Source organism: Oryctolagus cuniculus, chromosome 4, assembly GCF_964237555.1.
Source record: "Oryctolagus cuniculus chromosome 4, mOryCun1.1, whole genome shotgun sequence".
NCBI classification, from domain to species: domain Eukaryota; kingdom Metazoa; phylum Chordata; class Mammalia; order Lagomorpha; family Leporidae; genus Oryctolagus; species Oryctolagus cuniculus.
Genome location: NC_091435.1, coordinates 112,927,213 through 112,950,147, shown reverse-complemented (window position 1 = coordinate 112,950,147; position 22,935 = coordinate 112,927,213). Strand labels below are relative to the sequence as shown.

The window sequence follows — 22,935 nt, the reverse complement described above, 5'->3', positions numbered from 1 at the left end:
AATATTCCCAGAAATTTCCTTTGTATTAAATCTTAACTGCTCTATTTAGTTTTAAGGTCAATGCTAATCTTCCTGAATAAGAAATCTTTTTTGCAGCTTAATTAATAATATCATATGGCCTGGCTTTAAACCAGATAACCTTATTTCTCATCTTTCCTAATAAGTCTACTTCCTTTAAATCATGAAAAGATTTTACATTGCTTCATTAAACAAGTTCTTTGAAAAATGTCACTTAATTATCAAGTTATTAAGTGAGAATTGTGGGTTCTCCCCTTCTTTTATAATCTAGTTCATTTCTGGAATAGAATTAGGCCACAGTTCGTGAAGGAATATATTTAATATCAATTTTCATTCCACACATCTTGGAAGTATTTTCATTATTCTTACTAGAAAAACTGGAGGGACAAACTCTTATGTTTTAAAATTACAATTGAACACTCAGATTTTTTTTTTTTTACTTTTATGCAGGTACTTCAAAAAGTTCATGTAAAATAGTATTAAAAGATAAGTTTATTTTGGTGAGAAATAATTTTGAAACTCTTCCATATATTTTCCATAAAATTTCATCTACACTGTGCTGTATCTATTTACATCATGGTGGCTGAGAATTCATGATCTCTAACCAAAGTCAGATTTACTAAGCCTTTAAATGCATAGATTTGAGGGCTCTATTTCATCTTCTTTTTTTTCATTAGTAGGAACAAGTGCCAAAGTTTTTTATTTTTAAGGTGAAACTTGGCTTTTTATCTAATAGTGATGACATTTTTCTGTACAATCATCTTTTTTTCAATAGCTAACCTTTTCATAATGCAGCATGATAAGCTAATACTTATCATGCCTATGTACTAGAGCCAGAGACAAGTGGACTGACCCTCCAAATACCCATCTCCAGGTTTCAGCACCACTCAGGTTAGTCAGCTTAGGTATGCAATTTTATCTCTATTTACTCACTCTGGCTGAAGCAGCCGTGCCAGCTTTGAAATTCTGTCAATTCTATCTAAAATGCAGGAAAATTGCTCAATCTCCATTATCTAAATATTCCATAATAACAACAATTCAAACAAACTTTAAAAGGTGTATTGTGAGGATTGAGTTAAAGAAATGTAGGCCATCATGTTTTTGTCTAGCTTTGCTGAAGATTCCTCCAAGATTGACAATATCACTACCATTCACAGAGGTGTAATAAAATTGCAACAAGTAAATGAATATTCCCTTTCATACTACATATCTTATACCTATAAATGGGTAACTTCATGGCTAGGCAGGTACATCCATACCTGTTTGAATGGATAGAGTGTCTGTTGTCAGTACACTTTTTTTTTTTATTTGACAGGTAGAGTTATAAACAGTGAGAGAGAGACAGAGGGAAAGGTCTTCCTTCCATTGGTTCACTCCCCTAATGGCCACTACGACCCGCGCTGCGCCAATCCGAAGCCAGGAGCCGGGTGCTTCCTCCCAGTCTCCCATGGGGGTGCAGGGACCCAAGCACCTGGGCCATCCTCCACTGCCTTCCCGGGCCACAGCAGAGAGCTGGACTAGAAGAGGAGCAACTGGGACAGAATCCGGTGCCCCGACCGGGACTAGAACCTGGGGTGCTGGCACCGCAGGTGGAGGATTAGCCAAGGGAGCCATGGCGCTGGCCTGTTGTCAGTACACTTTCAAAAACCAAGTCAGCATAATGGCAACAGGTAAAGATTAATTTAAAGTAGTTAGGAAACAAAAAGATTCATAATTCCCTAATAATGACATAAAGGTGAGGGAGAATAGAAAAGATTCCAGTGACCCTATTGAAAGATTTGTTTGGTTTCCTCAAGCATTTACTAACTCCTGAAATTCTGTAGAAGTAGATATAAAATCACAATAAAAGAAAAAAGAGAAAGAGTGACTCTGTGTGAGTGTGTGTGTGTGTGTGTGTGTGTTGCTAGGGGATTTTTGAGGACAGCAGTGCAACAATCCAGCCCTCCGGGAGTAATCCATAAACACTGCAGAGCTTACCTGCAAATAATAGAATAACAGGAACTGAGGGCACTGGCTCTCCTGAACATACCTTTATGTATTAAGAAGTCTATTTACTGAGAATTTAAGCCTTTTAATAATGCACAAAAGCATCATCAGTAACTGTTTAAAGGTAATTTTATTTTACATGATATATTAGCTAAAGTATACTTTGGAACATCTCAGTTAATATTTTTGCTTAAAGTTGCATAATAGTACTTCCTTTAAGATGGATTTTCAGGCCGGCGCCATGGCTCACTAGGCTAATCGTCCGCCTGCGGCACCAGCACCCCAGGTTCTAGTCCCGGTCGGGGCACCGGATTCTGTCCCAGTTGCCCCTCTTCCAGGCCAGCTCTCTGTTGTGGCCCGGGAGTGCAGTGGAGGATGGCCCAAGTCCTTGGGTCCTGCACCCACATGGGAGACCAGGAGGAAGCATCTGGCTCCTGGCTTCAGATCAGCTCAATGCACTGGCCATAGCAGCCACTTGGGGGGTGAACCAATGGGAAAAGGAAGACCTTTCTCTCTGTCTCTCTCTCTCACTGTCTAACTGTCAAAAAAAAAAAATGGATTTTCATCATTTTCCCCTTAGGACTGAAATCCAACTCAAAATATTAACCTGAAATTAAGCTCTTCTCCTCTGTTAATCATCTTTAAATTGTTACCACAACTATAATCTTCTCTTGTAGTTCAGTTGTTTTGAACAGAAGTGAGAAAACACATAGAGCTCTAAAAAAAGGATTTCTGTCAGTGTTTGCTGGTGTACTCTATCATTGACCTTGAAAGAGTATGAATTCCTTATAATAATATGAATGGTTCTGCAGAAATTTCATTGATTTCTTAGTTCAAATTAGGCAATAAAGTTAACAAATACAAACATTTTATTTTAGGCAATTTTTTTTCCAAAATGTAAGGTGATTTGGAGAATTTTTAAATTGCAATTAATTCTTTTGCCAATATTGTTACTCATATAACATTGAAAATCATAATGGAACTTTCCCCAGTCCTTAAAAAGTTCTGCTAACTTCACCTATTCAAAGATTTAGAGGTGTTTTTTTTTAACTTCTTATTTATATTAACAACAACTTTTGAGGAAATGTCAAAAACAGCTAGAACAAGGGAATTCTGATTGAGTTGCTATTGATAAATGTTTGTACAGTAACTTCTTGCTTCAAAGACATGCAGCTCTGAATAATTTCAGCATAATTTCTGCTGCCTTGCTAGGTCTTGAAGAAGTGAGGACAGTCTTCCCAGAGAAAAAGGAAACTGAAGACGGGGCAGTGCACAGTAGGCGGTAATGAAGACACATAACCAGGAGCTTCAGTCTTGGTCCAGCGGCAAAGTATGGGCACTGAAGCAAGACTGCTAAACTGGACAAGTGAGAAGGAGAGTGCAATAGCCTAGAGAGTGGTTTTCCACATTTCCACCCTGCACCAACATACACAGCTCTCCTGGAAGAGAGTGCCTCCGAGTGCTTATTGGTTACAAGGCAACAACAAAAGACAGCTAGATACAGAAGGACACAATTCAGAATGAGGGGGAATCACCAGAGTAACAAACATCCAACTTAGATCATCAAGGACCACACATGGGAATTATTAGACAACATGTAAAATAATTAAGTCTGAAATTAAAGATATAGAAGTCAGAATTCACAAAATGAACAAGCAACAAAACCCTATACAAAATTACCAGAAAGTTCAAAAATATTGTAGCAAAAATTTTAGTTAAAATCAAAACCCAATGTATGAGTTGTGGAGGAAGTAGTGACCCCTAATTAAAATAACCCTTACAATAAAGAATATGATAAGGATCCTCCTGTAATATGGAGGAAAATTCCAACAAGAATGTGAAAAAGATTGATGTATACATTTATTTTGCTTAACATAGCAAAAAGAAGGAGTAAATGAGTGTACTTTCTTAGTATTTTCAAGAAGTCAAATATCATCAAATTCAATGAAATTCCAATCCACATACTAACAGGGTTTTCATGAAGCAAGAGTATTGATCCTGAAATTTACTTGAAAGGATAAAGCGCCAGAGGATAGTTAAAAATGAAAAAGAAAACCATTAAGTAGGAATTACCCGACAGACATCAAAATAACACTCTACACAAGCTGCTGTGGTTGAACAATAGTATGTTAATGTAGGGGAAAATACACAAAATTAATGGAAAGAATAAAGTATATAGAAACAAAATTATGTATTTACAGCAATTCAGATGATGATAGCAATCATTTCAAATCAGTCAGATAGGTTATTCAAAAACTAATCTTACAGGAGAAGGTTATAGAGAAAGGTTGATTAACAGCTACTTGCTGTTAGATAGGAATAAGCAGTTCCGGCGTACGCTTCCGACACAGTGCTTAAGCTGCCAGAGGAGATGTCTGCATGTAATTTTGCAGTGCTTGGATCTGACCTGGCTTCAGTACTGATTCCAGCTTCCTGCCAATACACAGCCTGGGAGGCAGCAGGGATGACTCGGGGTTTGGGTTCCTGACACCAAATCTAGACTTAGACTGAGTTCTTGGCTCCTGACTTTGGGATGGCCCAACCCTGGCCATTGACAGTATTTGAAGAGTAAATGGGAAAGTGAGAGGGGCAGGCGCTGTGGCGCGCAGCAGGTTAATGCCCTGGCCTGAAGCGCCAGCTTCCCATATGGGCACCGGTTTGAGACCCGACTGCTCCACTTCCGATGCATCTCTCTGCTATGTCCTGGGAAAGCAGTGGAAGATGGCCCATGTCCTTGGGCCCCTGCACCCTTGTGGGAGACCCAGAAGAGGCTCCTGGCTCCTGGCTCCTGGCTTCGGACTGGAGCATCTCTGGCCGTTGCGGATAATTGAGGAGTGAACCATCGGATGGAGGACCTCTCTCTCTCTCTCTCTCTCTCTCTCTCTGCCTCTCCTCTGTCTGTGTAACTCTGACTTTCAAATAAATAAATAAATCCTAAAAAAAAAGAAAAACAAAGAAAGAAGATGAGAAAGTGAGAATGTTCTCTTTCTAATAAAGACGTTATGCAGTTCTATTGCACAGTAAGATGACTACAGGTAATATTAATGTATTATATATTTCTATTTAAAATAAACTAGAGGAAAGGCTGGCATTGCGGTGTAGCAGATTAAGCCAGCACCACTGCCTACAGAACTAGAATTCCATATGGGCGCTGATTCAGGACCCAGCTGCTCCACTGTCAATCCAGCCACCTGCTAATGTCCTGGGAAAAGCAGAAGATGGCCCGAGAACTGGACCCCTACCACTTGTGTGGGGAATCCCTGATGAAGCTCCTGGCTCCTGGCTTCAGCCTTGCCCAGTGCTGGCCATTGTGGCCATCTGGACAGTGAGCCAACAGATAGAAGATCTCTCTCTCTCTCTCTCTCCTTTTCTCTCTCTCTGTAACTCTGGCTTTCAAAATAGTAAAATCTTTAAACATAAAATAAAAAAATAAGCTAGAAGATAGGATTTTTAGTATTTTTACTGTAGTAATGTTAAGTGTGAAAATAAAGATATGTTTACCCTGCTAGGATATTACACAATATATACATACATTGAAACATCTCAGGATACTCTACAAATATGTGCAATTTTTATATGTTCATCAAAATATTTTTACATTTTTAAAAAGGAAATAAAAAATTAATCTTAATAATCTCAGATATTGTTACAGAAAAAAAACTTGTAAGCATAAACTACAAAGTTTGACGCAAACTAAATTAACAATATAAAAAGTATTAGTAGAAAATAAATGAGAATATTTTTATGAATAGAAGGTGTGGAAGACATTCCTAAACTGGACATAAAGTCCAGAGCCATAAAGAAAACCATTTCTTAGACAACCTTTCATAAACATTGAAAGCTTTTTGAATGAGGGGCATTTTAGCACAGCAAGTTAAGCTACCACTTGGGATGTCTGCATCTCATACTAGAGTGCCTGGAATGGAGTCTCGCCTCTGATCCCAATCCTGTTCAGGGCTAATGGCCCTGGGAAGCAACAGATGATGACTCAAATCGTGGAGTTTCTGCCACCCTTGTTGAGTGGAGTCCCTTGGGTGGAGTTTCTGGCTCCCAGCTTTAGTCTGTCCCAGCCCTAACTGTTACAGGTATTTGCCAAGCAAACCATTGGATGGAATTTCTCTCTCTCTCTCTCTGTCTTTAAAATTAATGTTTTTTAATTTTTTAAAACCCTCAAATAACTCATTAGGATTTTTTAAGATTTATTTTATTCATTTGAAAGGCAGATTTATAGAGAGAGAGACAGAGAGAGACCTGAGAGAGAGAGGTCTTCCATTTGCTGGTTCACTTCCCAAATGGCTGCGACAACCATAGGTGGGCCAGGCCGAAACCAGGAGCTTTTTCTGGTCTTCCACATAGGTGCAAGGACCCAAACCCTCAGGACATCCTTCACTGTTTTCCTAGGCACATTAGTAGGGAGCTGGATTGAAAGTGGAGCGGCCGGTGCCACGGCTCACTAGGCTAATCCTCCACCTAGGGGCGCCGGCACACCCGGTTCTAGTCCCGGTTGGGGCGCCGAATTCTGTCCCGGTTGCCCCTCTTCCAGGCCAGCTCTCTGCTGTGGCCCGGGAGTGCAGTGGAGGATGGCCCAAGTGCTTGGGCCCTGCACCCCATGGGAGACCAGGAGAAGTACCTGGCTCCTGCCATCGGATCAGCATGGTGCGCCTGCCGCAGTGTGCTGGCCGTGGCGGCCATTGGAGGGTGAACCAACGGCAAAGGAAGACCTTTCTCTCTGTCTCTCTCTCTCACTGTCCACTCTGGAAAGAAAGTGGAGCAGCCAGGGGGCTGGCGCCATGGCTTACTTGGTTAATCCTCCACCTGCGGCGCCAACATCCCATATGGGCACCGGGTTCTAGTCCTGGTTGCTCCTCTTTCAGGCCAGCTCTCTGGCAGTGGAGGATGGCCCAAGTGCTTGGGCCCCTGCACCCGCATGGGAGACCAGGAGAAGCACCTGGCTCCTGGCTTCGGATAGGCACAGTGCCGGCCGTAGAGGTCATTTAGAGAGTGAACCAACGAAAGGAAGACCTCTCTCTCTGTCTCTCTCACTGTATATAACTCTACCTGTCAAAAAAAAAGTGGAGCAGCCAGGACTGGAAACAGTGCATATGTAGGATGCTGACATTGCAGGTAAGCCACACTGCCAGTCCATACACATTAGATTTAAAAAAAGAAAGAAAACCTTTTGAATGTAAAAAAAATCAACAAAGATAAAAAATTATATGCTTGAAAGAGGTGAAATTTTGTATTTTCAGAATATATGATCAGTAAAGATAATCAAACTCTTTTCATGCTACTACAAGTCAGTAAGAAAATGGCAGTCAAGTTCTTAAGGAGTAAGATAAAGGCATATCAGGTAACACAAAAAAAATTAAAAATATAAGTATCTAATAAACATTGGAACAATAAATTCTCCCTAATTTTTTTGTTTTTCAGACTTACAAAAACAAAAACCATATTTTTGGTTTCTACATTGTTAGGAGTATGAGGAAAGGCACTTTAATAAATCTAATGAGTATGACAATTGGTATAACATTTCTGCATTAAAATAGGCATAAATTATAAAAGTCCTTAAGAAGTGCCTGTCCATTGATCCAATAACACCAGTTGTAGGAACTTAATAGAAAGAAATTAACTCACAAGATCTTAAAGATGTGTGTTTGTATGTGGCTGTGTGACTCTGTTTCCTGATTAATAAAGGTAAAAATTAGAAGTAATATCTCTTACTCAGTAGATGAATGAATAATCAAATCATGACCATCCGTATTATAAATTACTATGTAGCAAAATACTAAACAAGAAGAACAAAAGCCAGGTTTATGTATACTCACATAGAAATATCTCCAACAGACACTGTTTAAGCAAAAGCAAGATGCAGTAAAACATGTTTTGTAAAAACTAACAATAAGTAGCCTGTACTTGTACAGACAGAATAATATGTAACAACATATATATAAATTCCATGTTAATATGAAATATTATCAGATCCATGCAATAGATTAAGTATATAACAAAATGATATAAGAAAATACACATCAAATGTTAATAATAGTTATTTCCTTGAATGAAATTGGGTTGAAGGGGAAATAAGAAAGAAGGATGCTTACTTTTGCACTTCCTCATCATTTGTAATTTCTATGAGAAAGCATTAATCCACTTACTTGTGCAGTTGAAACAAAATGAAAACACTTTTGGATGGATAACTGGAAGTTAGGGTGCTGAGTGGTATGGAGAGTAAAAGAAGACAAATAAGAGAGATGTAGTCACAAATATTAGGCTGTATTTTCCTTACCAACCATAGGTCTATTATATGGAAGCCAGGCACTGGAGAAAATTAAAACCTCAAACCAAGGATTCAGATACAAACTGATCTAATCCCAGTATTAATCTAATCCCAGGATTAATATCTCAGGAGAGAATAGTGAGCAACGAAGAAAAGCTGAATTAGACTGGTTGGTTGGAAGTCAGACCTTAACAAAAACATTCTTCTAGGTTGTGAAAATCCTTTTCCTCCTCAGGAGCTCTCTCCTTTAAATGATCAAGTTATTGGCTCCCAGCAGGGCCTTGCCAACAGTGATTGCCACCTTAAGAGAAACAGTTTAGCAGTCCACATCAAAGTGCAATTGGACTATCATTTAATATGTTGTGAAATTCTATAGGAATAAACTTATTAATCATCACTGCAAAGTGGCGACAGAGCAGTCTTCCCAAAAAGAACTAAAGACTCAGATTATTTTTGGAGTAAATTATTTGGAATTAAATTGCTTTGATTTTGCAAACCCTCTAATTTAATAATTCATTGAATAAAACATGTCAAATCCTCTTTGGGGAAAAAAAAAGGACTGTCTGTGATTTTCCCTGTGCTCTAACTTAGCCTCAGTCCTATAAAATATCCAGAAGAATGTTGTGACAGTGTAGCAGAAGGCCATGTTTTTTGTTGTAGAGACATAAAAACTAAAGTTATCATGCATGCATCAAAGTGAAACGCATGTAGACTAACATGAAAGGCAACAGGACAAGCTGCATTATAATGTAATGTTTTCTTAAGCCAACGCAAAAATAAAAGGATAAAACTGCTTTTTGGAAAGGTCCAGGCAGTGTTAATATTGGTGATAGCTGTTCACAATCAATTCTAAGTCTTAGAATATTTTTTTCACTTGCTTTTTTTTTTTTTTTTTTTTTTTTTGACAGGCAGAGTGGACAGTGAGAGAGAGAGAGAAAAGTCTTCCTTTGCCCATTGGTTCACCCTCCAATGGCCGCCGCGGCCAGCGCGCTGCAGCCGGCGCACCACGCTGATCCGATGGCAGGAGACAGGTACTTCTCCTGGTCTCCCATGGGGTGCAGGGCCCAAGCACTTGGGCCATCCTCCACTGCACTCCCGGGCCACAGCAGAGAGCTGGCCTGGAAGAGGGGCAACTGGGACAGAATCCGGCGCCCCGATCGGAACTAGAACCTGGCGTGCTGGCGCTGCAAGGCGGAGGATTAGCCTAGTGAGCCACGGTGCCGGCCTCACTTGCTTTTAAAGTAATAAAACCTTTCAGAGAATTCTGTAGTGGTAAAATATCTGGTATTTGCTTCATATTTACATTTGATAAAAACTCATTCACTTAACAGCAACTTATTGAAAACCTGATGTACAAATGCCTCAATTTAACAAAGACACAGCCTGTGGAATCCTAACTGCATGAATCCTATCACTTAGCTGATCGTTACACTATCCATGAGTAGTTTTCCCATAATATGCATCTTCCATTACCTTTTTTTAAGACTCCCTTTTATGCACAGATTTCAAACTGGTTTTATACCAAAATAAACTTATCTTTTAATTCCATATTTGATGAAAATTTTGACATGCTCTTTATCTGCTGGACCTTGAGAAATACAAAAATGAATTCAACAAATATCCTGTGCCTTCATGTAATCAAAGTTCAGTAAAAGATATAAGGTATGTATTCAATATTTTAGAACACAAATCAGATTATAGGTTCAATAACCAAAGTTAGAACAAAGTGCTAACACATCTCAAAAAAACACAAATGAATCTAACTAGGGCTTAATAAAAGGTTTAATTCTGAGTTTCTTTGATACTGTGTCCTCACAATAATGTGTCTTTACTTCAAGCTGTCAACAAATAATCATTGCCACATACCAAGAATACAAGTTGAGAACGTCAAACCTTCTTAAGAAAGCAAATTATCAATTTTAGTTCAACATGACACACAATCTAATACACATGTGCAACAGGATCACACATAAAATTAAGAAAACAAACACCCCCACCTGCACAGGAGACTCCAAAAAGTCTAAAATCCGGAGGATAAGTAGGTATCTGCCAATTAATGGAAAAGAAGGAAATTGAAGGATAAAGAAAGAGCATGTTGCAAAGCCATGACACTGCATGGCAGCAACAGTCAACAGTTTGATAAAACTACAGCATTAAATGAATGAAAGGAAAAACTGAAAGTGAAATGTGTCTGGTAGAAAGGGGAGGCCTTCTATAGGTTTAAGAATGTTACAATTGATGTTTAAATCGAGGGCAGACATGAGGGAAGGTAGAATTTTTTGTAAATTACTTAATGAGTCTAATACAGGGCAATTTTGAGTTCCATCAGTATGAAAGTAGGGAGGTGTTAGGAAACCTTGCAGTACTGAGGGGCAAAGAAGATGGCATTTTAAATTAGAACAGTGATAGCTGAGATGGACAGGTGGTACCAACAAGCATACTTTTTATGGTAGAACCAACAGGAATTGGCAGTTGACTGGTGAAATTTAGGGGAAAGTGAGTTTTTTATAGTAGGCAATATAGCAAAATAAGTGAAGACATAGGATGGGGAATGGCTAAGAAGTTGAAAATCTATTGCTAAGTATGAGAAAAAAAGTTTATGCAGAGTTAGGCATTTCGTTGAGCCATGAAGACAATAGTTAAAATATCTGCATCCCTTCTCAGAGTATCTGTGTTGGATACCTGGCTCTGGCTCCTGACTCCAACTACCTGCTAACGCAGACCCAGGGAGGCAGCAGTGGTAGCTTAAGTATTTGAGTTCTCACCACCCACATGGGAGACCAGACTGTGTTCCCAAGTTCCTAGCTCCAGTATTGACCCAGCCCCAGCCATTGCAAGCATTTATGGAGTGAGCCAGTGGATAGGAGCACTCTCTCTATGTGAATGCATATGTGTGTTTGTGTGTGTGTATGTATTCGCCCCTGAAATAAATAAACAAATATTTTAAGTCTGTGGGAAAATGGAATAGAAGATAAGTTTATTTGGGTGCAAAAAATTTTTGAAATTCATACATATATTAAAATATGTATATTTTCCAATTAGTTTTGAGCACAGCTTGTATGCAAGAATTTCAAAAAATTTTGCACCAATAAACCTACCTTTTAATTCCACTTCTCATGAATTGTTTGAAATCCCTTGTGTGTGGACATATCACATTAGCACAGAACAAAAATTCAGATTTTCTGACAGTCTTGGAATCTTACAAGCTTCTTGTCCACCCCTTTCTCCATAACCAAGAATCTTGAAATCTATCACTTATTTATTGGGTCTTTAAGTCAGGCATTACAGAAGAACAAAAGATGATTCCTAGATTAAGAAATTGGCCTAAATGGATAGAAGTTATAAGTAGTGTGATCAGGATCCACTTGGACTATCTGGCTCCAGTATGATATTGCCATATTTTTCCACCATATTCAAAATATCCCAGCAATATCACCAAATGAAAATGAACTCTATATTAAATTGCAAAGTCAGTGTATCTGACATTCTTCGGATTATCTTCAATTTTGAATTTTCCAAGTTTTTTCAATATCAACGTAACAAGAGCTAATTGGCTGTGCCTATTTTTTACCTTCCCAGAGCAACAATTCCTCATCACCAGTTCTGTTTCATCTAATGACTTAGTGAGAACTTTGGAAACTATTTTTATGTGACATAATGAAAGCTCAAGAGTAAGGATTCAATATGTTAATATACTGATGGAATGAACTTTTAATAAAATACTTTGTTCATTTGTCCAAGACTATTTTGAAGCAACTATCAGAGATGTAGTATAAGGCCAGTAAATTTTTTAGTTTATATATTTATTCTTTTTTTAAATGTTTTTTTTACTTTTTTTATTTAAATTTTTTTATTTTTATTTTTTGACAGGCAGAGTGGACAGTGAGAGAGAGAGACAGAGAGAAAGGTCTTCTTTTGCCCATTGGTTCACCCTCCAATGGCCGCCGCGGCCGGCATGCTGCGGCCGGCACACCACGCTGATCCGATGGCAGGAGCCAGGTGCTTCTCCTGGTCTCCCATGGGGTGTAGGGCCCAAGCACTTGGGCCATCCTCCACTGCACTCCCGGGCCACAGCAGAGAGCTGGCCTGGAAGAGGGGCAACCGGGACAGAATCCGGTGCCCCGACTGGGACTAGAACCCCGTGTGCCGGCGCCGCAAGGCGGAGGATTAGCCTAGTGAGTCGCGGCGCCGGTATATATTTATTCTTATTTATTGCAAAGGCAGAATAACAGAGAAAGAGAGAGAGAGACAGAGAGAGACAGAGACAGAGACAGAGATCTTCCATCCACTGGTTCACTTTCCCAGTGCCCACAACACTCGGGGCTGGGCCAGGTGAAGCCAGGAATCAAGAACTCCATTCAGGTGGGTGCTAGGGACCCTAGTTCTTGAGCCATCATCTGCTGCTTCCCAGTATGCACATTAGCAAGAAGCTGGATCAGAAGCAGAGGCAGGACTCCATATGAGGCACTCTGATATGGGCTATGGATACTCCAAATGGCAACTTAACCTGTTGTACCACAACATTTATTCCAGCCAGTATATTTTAAAAATAAACATCATCATAGAGAAATTCAAGACCCAGGATAAATCTGGGTAGCAGTTAGGGACGTAGAACTAAATAAATTAAATGCATGTTACTTACCTTGTCTTGGGAGAAGCTGAAAAGTTGTTTTCTTTCAACAAAGAACTGAACAGCTACTACACTGGCTGAGTGACCCCAAAGGATACCCACTGGTTTGGAAACAACATAGGGATTCCAAAGGCAAACTTTATTGTTAATGCCAGCAGTTGCTAATCAGAATAGAAAAGAAAAAAAATGTTTTTTAATGGCATGAATAATCCACAATACTTTCTCTCTGAAATGAGTTTATCACATAGCTCTCAGATGATAAGGGCCTTCCAACAAACACTAATGAATCTACTCTCAAAAGAAGCAAAATCTTGCAACGTCCAGCTAGACTAGGCCAATAAAGCATGAATGCTATCAACAGAAAAAAGTAAACACAGTAGGGAGTAAGGGGGCTGCATCATGGGGAGAGATACCATGTGAGGTAGAAGGGAATTATAAACCATCCAGCAGTGCAGCCAAATTATGTTCACAGTCCTGTAAATAATCATGTGTATACAAACAAACAAGCAGCACAAACATACTTTGTTCTGCTTTAGTGACAGAATAAGGATTTTTGATCTTGAATTTGTCATATGTATTCAGGAAAAAGGAATGCAGTGCATATTCAGGTCTGTGGAAATTCTGTATAGCACTCTTTGCTATTCTGTTGTTTAGGAACAACCCTGAGCTGAGCTTATTCATCATTTTTTCCGCATAGTGACAGGGACAAAGTAGTAACCAGCAGAAAGGGATTGAAACAATTAATGAATTAAATGGCTGATATTTGGGTACTTGCCAAACAAATGCGTCCTTTCCAGCCTTCTCTACTCCTTCAAAGTTTGATGCTGGCATATTCCTGAATCCATATTCAAGGTATCTTTAGCCAGTATTGTCAGCTATTATTGTTGGAAATGTTAGGGAACCCACCACTTAACAGATATCAATACCCTTCATATGAGTGATAATTATTGATTGAGGGTTATTATTACCCATACTGTAAGCTATGTGCATTCTCACATTCTCTGTAATTATCCCATTAATTTTTCAACAATACAGTATACCTTACTTTTTAAATAGTGTTTGAACTAGCATATATCAACATCTCAGCTTTCAGATTGTCTAAATATTTTATTTGAAGAGTTAATTCCTGAAAATCTTTATATCTTCCCAGTTTAAATGTACTCTTTTACATCAAAGGAATCCTTCTGTAGTAAACTAAAGCTGGCATAATTTGAAATTTTTCAAAAATAACTTGAGATCATGTTCCAAAAGCAACTGAAAAGCACACTACATTTTGCTGTATTCCACTGGTGGGTGTGTGTAGTAATAGTAGTAGTAATGGTAGTAACAGCAGCTGTAATGGAATGATCTATTAATTTGGATGGAACATTTGGTGGTGTTAGAGAAATGGCAAAATGGCAGATGCTGCAAGGTCTGTCTTCCTCCTCTCTATCATTGAATATCCCCCACCAACTCCAATAAGAAGCCTCATTAAAGCATTGAGGCACTTTCTCATGTTTTCACCCCAACGTAGTTCATATACACCACACACCACAGTGCATCATTTTCAGGCATTCTCAGGCAATAAAATATGAGCTGTTCAAGTTGGTCTCTCTGGCAATAAAGCAACAAGGTGGAGAGGTTTTGTGCATACAAATATACATTGCAGACTATTTATGGGGCCCTCATAGTTACCATGATTTATTTTACATACCAATTAAATTGAGCTGAGAGTGGTAATCAAAAGCATGAATGCCCTGGGCAATGTTGAAGGATGTCATTTTCAGATGCTTTTTTGATTTCTCTCTCCAAGCCAGCACCACAGTATTTGCATTGCTGGTTGTACTGGAAATGATAGCATCTAAAGATGCACTGTACATGACTGATACAAAAAAAATTAAAAAAGAATAAAATGATCTTTAGTTAGTTCTTCACAAGATTTTAGCAAGATAAAACAGTTTTAATATGAAAAGTTAAAAATTAAACTCAGGTTATAATCATACAACCCAATACTCAGAAAATGCCTCTAACCAGGAATTTACTGAGAGGTTATAGCAAATTCTGCATTTTGACTTTTTCTTTTTCCACTCAAGGGATATCTTGATGGCTTTTTTTTTTCTTTTGCTTTTTCTTTCTTTCTTTTTTTTTTTTTTTTTTTGTGAACACTTGACAAGATACAATGTTCATCAGAATAATCATATAGAATTCTAGTAAGATAAGTAATTGACCAAATTCCTATGTTTTTGCTTGGGACAGGGGGCAGGCAATAGGAGTTAACCACCTACCTACCTGGACCTCCCCAAAGGTCCAGTTCTTGCTCAAAAATAGTTCTAATTCTGACTGGTAATGGTGCAAATAGAATGGCTAGGACTTAGCTCCCTACCAAGGTTCACAAACACAGCTACAAGTTCATGTCAAAATACCTGTTTCTGTGTTCCTGACAACGCAATGGCAGATGTTGTAGAGCAAAATCCTACTTCCCATCCAAGGATAATGGTCCTGCTCCTTTCTGCCAGGAGCATTTCCCATCTCTGTCAGACTCACAGGCTCCAAACATCAAATAGCCATAGGTGCTCTTGACCCCTTTCACACCACAGTGTCTTCCAGGGTTAGGTAGAAATTCTTTTTTGTATTCTACTCAGTTATTTTGTGGCTAAATTATTATAAGATTTCTGATTTGACCTCATGGTCAAATTCCTGCCTCACACAAAGAGGAATTTTATTCTTTTGAATAGCTATTAAAGGGTTGCTTTAATAGAATAACCCTTAGACATATTTCTGAGCTGCTTATTATATAGAAGCAAAGTTGACACTCTGCGAGGCAGTTCTCAAAGGGTCACTAGCATTTCTGAACTTCTTTGAAGCTAAGCACCGACAGCCCTTTGTTCTAGATTATCTTTTAAAGATTTTTGCAACAAACAACCTTAGATGTAGGGATAGTGTCTCCCTTTGGAGCAAACAGCTTGCATGATTGCTTCCCAAAATAGTAAAGAGTAGCTTCCTCTAGAACAGAAGGCAGGCATGCATTTTATCCACTCTAAAAGACCCAGATTCCCTCAATTTGTGATTCCTCTCCTATAATACAATACACTGTATGTGAAGGTACTCACTGGCCCATCTGTCTGCCTTTATGGAATGGGTGTCAAGAAGAATGGAGATAAATATGCCAATACTTATGCTGCTTATTCTATGAACAATAAAGTTATTTTTCTCTGACACAAGGGTCTTATGTATTCTCTCACTGTATTTTTAAAATTTCTGTCTTCAAGTAGACACTATAATAGCAGCATTGCTAGTTGTAATGGAAATGACAAGCTAATTTGCTGATGAATAACATGAAAATTGCATAAAACCTTAGAGTCTTCAAAAGTCCTAACAGTTACTGTTATGGTCTGAAATTTTGCATCCTTCCATAGCCCTAAGATTCATATGTTGAAATCTTAAACCTACAAAAAGATAGTATTAAGATATGGTGCCTTTAAAAGATGGCCTTTCCACCATGTGAATATGTACTAAGAGGCATCATCCAGCAAGTAGCAAGTGGGCTTTCAGCAGGCACCAAATCTTGGACTTCTCAGATTCCATAACTGTGAAAATAAATTTATTTTGTTTCTAAGATGCCCAGTTATGGTATTTTGTTATACCAGCCCGAACAGACTAAGAAAGGAACTGCTGTGATTTGAACAGGATTTGGTTTCCACACCCATGCAGACATAAAGAACTAAAAAATCAGAAGTCAATTACACTAGAAACTTAGCCCAATTATGGTATTTAGCATATGGACCAATTGGAGTTCCTTAGGTTTTTAGGGATGGGCCCTGGGAAGGTAATTCTTGCAAAAGAGTTGGTTACAAAAGCAAAATCGGGTGCAGCTGTGGACTCAGTTTCCTGGCTTACTATATAAACTTTTGCACACACTCTGCCATTGCCATCCTCATCCGATGTCAGATCAATAGAGGCTACCTGATCTTGGATTTCTGCCACCAAAACTGTGAGCTAAATAGAGCTCTTCTCTTTATAAAGGAAGTTGTCTTGGGTATTTCATTGTAGTAGTGAAAAGCTGACTGATATAGGACTCTTTATACAGAAGTACTTCTAACTTCATTAAAAACCATCCCTCATTAAAAAGTATTTAATTTTACTGTTATTGTGAAGTAGCATGTTGTTTTCTCTGTGTGTGTATGAACATCTATATATGTGTACATATCTGTACACAGTATTTTGTGACAGCAAACTCTTTGAACCAAAATGGATAGATTAAAAATTAAGTAATTCACATGCCAATATCAATTCCTAAGTGGATAAATCCTAGCGATTATAAAAAAACAATACAATTGAAGAGGTCAGAGAAGAAGGAATGGATTGACAATTTCCTTGCCTTTAGTAATAATGGGAAGATCCTTTCAAGAGCTGATTTTGATGTGTGAATAGCTTAATATAGAATGTTTCCTAGCTATCTCCCTAGGGAAAAGTGACTTAACGTGAACAATTTATAACTAAATTAATTGAGACTATTCAATATGTCAGTATAGATATCCTCTCTCCAACCATAGCATTGCATCTCCAAAGACTTATTGGACATCAACTATGTGCCCTGTGCTATAATAAGGACAACAGAAAAGTCAGCGTACTCAGGATGTAAATCTTATGGCCCAAGTCTGGAAGAAAAGATATGTGATCCAAACAGTTAGAAAACACTTTAGTACATAATAAAGTGGTAAACTGAATGGTACAGAAAGCGTAATAGAAGTCCAAAGAAGAAAGAAATCAGTGTGAATCATCTGGAGATGGTGTCAGAGAGAAGATTCTCACACACACACTCACACACACACACACACACAGAGAATTTAGAAGACATTTGATGAATGCTCACAAACAGCATTTCAGTGGATGAGAAATCATGACAAAACACCGTATGGGAAACAAAAGGTAAACTCCAGAACTGAGAGCTACTATACTTCTTTGTCCTGCAGATGGAGAAATATAGAATCACATACAAACGTTTATTCAATGATTTCATTAAAGTCAGCAATTGTTTGTTGTCAAAATTGTTTGTTGTCTGGAATCCTGAGGTTGACTCCATTTGGTGCCACTTACAAGATCACAAATCTGTGGCGCAGTAGGTTAATCCTCCGCCTGCAGCACTGGCATCCCATATGGATGCCGGTTCTAATCCCGGCTGCTCCTCTTCCGATCCAGCTCTCTGCTGTGGCCTGGGAAAGCAGTGGAGGATGGCCCAAGCCTGAAGAGCTAATTTACCAATGCACAGACAAAGCTGCAGCAGCTGAATTACAAGACAGGATTGAAAAAATACTAAAAGAAAAAATCATGGACTGGAGGCCACGTCACCTGACTCGGTGGAACAGGTACTGCACCTCCACTCTGCGTCACTTCTTGCCTCTGTTGGAAAGAAGTCAAGGAGAGGATGTGGAAGATGACCACAGAGCAGAACTGCTGAAACAGCTGGGTGACTACAGGTTCTCGGGATTTCCCCTTCATATGGCCTATTCAGAAGTGAAGCCCTTGATTGAAGCTGTATATAGCACTGGTGTACATAACATTGATGTTCCTAATGTTGAATTTGCTTTAGCTGTATATATTCACCCGTATCCCAAAAATGTCTTGTCTGTTTGGATTTATGTTGCTTCCCTTATACGTAGTAGGTAATATTTTCATTATACTTTTTATATCATGTAAAAACTAAGTGGGGTATAAGAATATTTTTATATTATATTGATATCAAAAGGAGTAAAATACTTGAAAATAATGAAATAAAATCATTATATATTTTCAAACTGTGAAAAAAAAAAAGATTACAAATCCATGCTCAGAACAGCTGTATCTGGCAGAGCCAGAGCTCAAGTTCAGAATACAAGGCCTGATCCCTGGACTACTGGGGAAATGGGACTTCTTGAATTTTAATATGCATAAGATCATCCAGAGATCGTGTCAGAAAGAAGATTCTCCTTCTATAAACCTGGGATTGTGCAGTCCTTGGGTGTACCCAGGTGTTGCTGCTGGTACTCTAAGTACTATACTTTGGGTAACAAAGCCCTTGGATTCATTCTGTGGAGTTTAGGAAGCCAAATGCTTCTTTGAGAATAAGTTGAAAGATAGAAATTCTTTCCACCAGAAAGATTTGCACCCACACTAGAGTCTGAATAAAATGTCAGGATTTTCAGAACCTCCTCTACTTCCATTCATAAGTCTCAACCATGGGCTTCTCTTAATGCCAAAATACAATTTCTAAGAGAAAGGGGGAGGGGTTAGAATGCCAAGGAGACCTTCCGAAAGGGGACCAAAGCAGAGCTGCCTCACAGAGCATCAGGCACACAGAATAATTCATAGCGACAGGTGTCATGAAACAGAGACAATGCCACAGGGCAGAACTGTCTACTTGTCCACTCTGCACAGTTTGCCTTGGTGGTGTGTTTCTTGCTCATGTCCACATTGCCCAATTTCCCCTCCTCTCCATCTCTGAATTACTTATAAGAATTATTAAGACAATCCATGGGCTCCTCCCATGTGCCAGCCTTTATGCTGGGTGCCATCACCCACTGATAATCTTCACTTGGTAAATCATCCCAAGTTTACGATAAGGAGATAGACTACCTGACAGCCAACATGCTCAAGGGTATATAGCTAGTTAGAAGTGGAGATGAGATTGAATCCAGTGCAATTTGGCTGTGAGCTCACGTTTTCTGTGCCATTGCATCCTTCTTTTCTACCATCCACATTGTCAGATACACACCATGTCCAGATCAGGGTTCTTTCTATTACAGCTACATTTCTGTCCCCCAAAAGAAATACATTAGTGCCAGTGTTATGGCTTAGCAGGTAAAGCCACCATTGCAGTGCCAGCATCCCATATGGTCACTGGTTCAAATCCCGGCTGCTCCGCTTCCGATCCAGCTCTCTGCTATGGTCTGGGGAAGCAGAGGAAGATGGCCCAGGTGCTTGGGCCCTTGCACCTATGTGGGAAACCCAGAAGAAGCTCCTGGCTCCTGGGTTCAGATTGGCCCAGCTCCGGCCATTGTGGCCATCTAGGGAGTGAACCAGCAGATGGAAGACCTCACTTTTTTACTCTGCTGCTGACACTGTAACTCTGCCTTTCAAATAAATAAATAAATAAGGGAATACTTTGAATTTCATTTGCAAGTAATTATTTTTATGGGTGTAAATGTTCCAGATCAAGGGCTACACAATTAGTACTACCTTACTACCTTATTAGAAGGACCAACAGCATAAAACCTGATGGCAAGCAAGTGTTCTCCTTCAGGAAACAACCTTGCTGAAAGTATTCCCTTTTTTCACAGAAAATTCTAAGGGTTGCTATAACCTGACACCCCATGAAGCAATATTACAAGTTTTCAAGTGTACAGCATATGAAGCCAATGTTTTGGTGCAGCAGGTAAAACTGCCACCAATGACCCCACCATCTCATATGAGTGTAGGTTTAAGTCCCAGCTGCTCCACTTTCAATCCAGCTCCCTGCTAATGTGCCTGGGAAAGCAGCAGAGAAGGATCCATGTGCTTGGGCCCAAGCTACCCACATGGAAGATCAGGATGAAGCTCTTGTCTCCTGGCTTCAGCCTTACCCAGCCCTGGCTGTTGCGTTCATTTGGGGGCTGAACCAATGGATGAAGATTGATATCTCTCTCTTTTCTCTCTCCTCTCTCTCTCTCTCTCTCTCTCTTTCCATCTTACTCTATCACTCTGCCTTCGAATACATAAATCTTTTTTTTTAAAATAAAGTGTTCAACATAACACACCATAATTAAATCTTCAAATCCACAAAAATTTCATGATACAATTACAGTACAATCCAAATCAAAGATTTCCACCAAAACAAAATTATTTTGTCATGTATTCCCCCATTCTATCCAGTTATCATCTTTAATTTTGAGGTTCAAAGGAAGGCTTATAAAGCAGTATGTTCTCCTCTGGAGTTCAGCGTAGCTTTAAGGTTTGAATCTGTGGATTACCCAGTGACATTTACAGGCCTGCAGTGTCACACACTGTAGACTCAGAAATTCACACTTTCTTTCTAAACCAAGATATAACTTGTTTCTGATTGAATTGTAACATGCCAGAGCTCTTGAGAATGCCCAAGTAAAACGTGAGAAAAATTTCATTTCCTTAAAATCAAATTATCTAATAAATAAAAATGTTGTCCTCATTTCTTGAGCTGAAGTAGAAAATGATAGTTTCTGATGGAAAAATTGTTAAAATATGAAGCTAGGTAATGGAATGAGCTGGTAAGATAAAAATCAATGATTTGTTTTTAATATTCTCAGCAAGTTTGGGTGTTGAAGGAGAAAATTATTTTTAAATTATGTTTATATAATATTTTTAGAGGAAAAAAACACAATTTGATCACATATGTCCATTAAGATGTTAACTTTCAGCTCTTCCACTCACTAGCCACAAAAGCATAAAAAAGGCATTAAGTGACCCTGGCATCGATCATGGTCCTCGTGTGTTCTGTCAAAACGATCCTGTGGGGGCTGGCCCTGAGGCAAAATGGGTAAAGCTACCACCTGCAGTGCCAGCATCCCATACGGGTGCCTGTTCAGGTCCTGGATGCTCCACTTTCAAACCAGCTCCCTGCTAATGCACTGGAAAAGGCAGCAGAAGGTGGCCCAAGTCCTTGAACCCCTGCACCCATATGGGAGACCCAAAAGAAGCTCCTGGCTCCTGGCTTCGGGTTGGCCCAGCTCCAACCATTGCAGTCATTTAGGGAGTGAACCAGTGGATGAAAGATATCTCTCTCTCTCTCTCTCAGGAACTCAAATAAATAAACAAATCTTTTTTTAAAAATGACCTTATGTATTGGCTATTAATATGGAAAAGTGATTTGAAAATGAAAAGTGATATCTGAAAACTAGGTAGTAATGCTTTTAAGTACACATAGAATAAGATGGAATAAGGCTACTTTACAACATTTGTCAACAGACTGAGGTTATAGCATAAGAAATTGGATCATTTTTAATCAGAATTCCTAGAATTTTTCTAGCTTTTACTTTAACAGTCATGTGACTTAGGAAAACACCCTACTTTGACCTTTCTTTGATGTTCTCTTGTTGAAGGGGTTTCATTTTTGTTCTTACTTCTCATTTTAAACATGGAATCCCGTACCCTGAGCCCACTAAAGAGTTCTCTGTATTGTAAGGAGTTCCCTTTTCAAAGACAAAAGAAAGCATAATTGTATCCATTCCATCTCTAGAAGTCAAACTGCATTTCTAAAATCAAATTTCACCACTGCAAAAGAACACTGTGAGGCCGGCGCCGCGGCTCAATAGGCTAGTCCTCCACCTAGTGGCGCCGGCACACCGGGTTCTAGTCCCGGTCGGGGCGCCGGATTCTTTCCTGGTTGCCCCTCTTCCAGGCCAGCTCTCTGCTCTGGCCAGGGAGTGCAGTGGAGGATGGCCCAAGTGCTTGGGCCCTGCACCCCATGGGAGACCAGGAGAAGCACCTGGCTCCTGCCATCGGATCAGCGTGGTGCGCTGTTCGCAGCGCACCAGCCGTGGCAGCCACTGGAGGGTGAACCAACAGCAAAGGAAGACCTTTCTCTCTGTCTCTCACTGTCCACTCTGCCTGTCCAAAAAAAAAAAAAAAAAAAAAAAAAAAGAAGAAGAACACTGTGATTTATTTAATGACTTTTCAAAAATATCAAGTAGACTCATGTAAGTGATATGGATGGAGCTTACTTTTCCACCATCCTATAGAATAAGCTGCAGGAAAAGACTCCTGTCTTCAGGTTTACAACACAGGCTCACAGCTGACTCCAATTGCTATAAACACAGTAAAAAAAAAACTGGCAGGCAAGGCAGTGTGGTCTTGCTGACTCGGTGGTGCAACCTCATTTTGTCTGGAGGACTGATTTAGGTGCAGGGAAGTGGAGCAACGCACAAGCAAGACATCATATCTGGCTTCTCTCGCAAACTTGGTGCCTATAAACTAGAAAGTCTCCCCAAGGAGAGACAACATGATGTCAGTCTTCTAACTTCCTTGGCACCTACTCCAAGGTTTAATGCAGTATTTA

At 39.4% G+C, this 22,935-nt stretch overlaps 1 protein-coding gene across 1 annotated transcript in view; it reads right to left on the bottom strand.

Moving 5' to 3' along the window:
* Positions 1-22,935, bottom strand: part of WDR49 (WD repeat domain 49) — a 151,968-nt gene that overhangs the window by 92,285 nt on the left and 36,748 nt on the right. Inside the window, 2 exon segments of the mRNA XM_051818753.2 lie at positions 12,924-13,072; positions 14,605-14,772. Coding sequence (XP_051674713.2) covers positions 12,924-13,072; positions 14,605-14,772 — 317 coding nt within the window.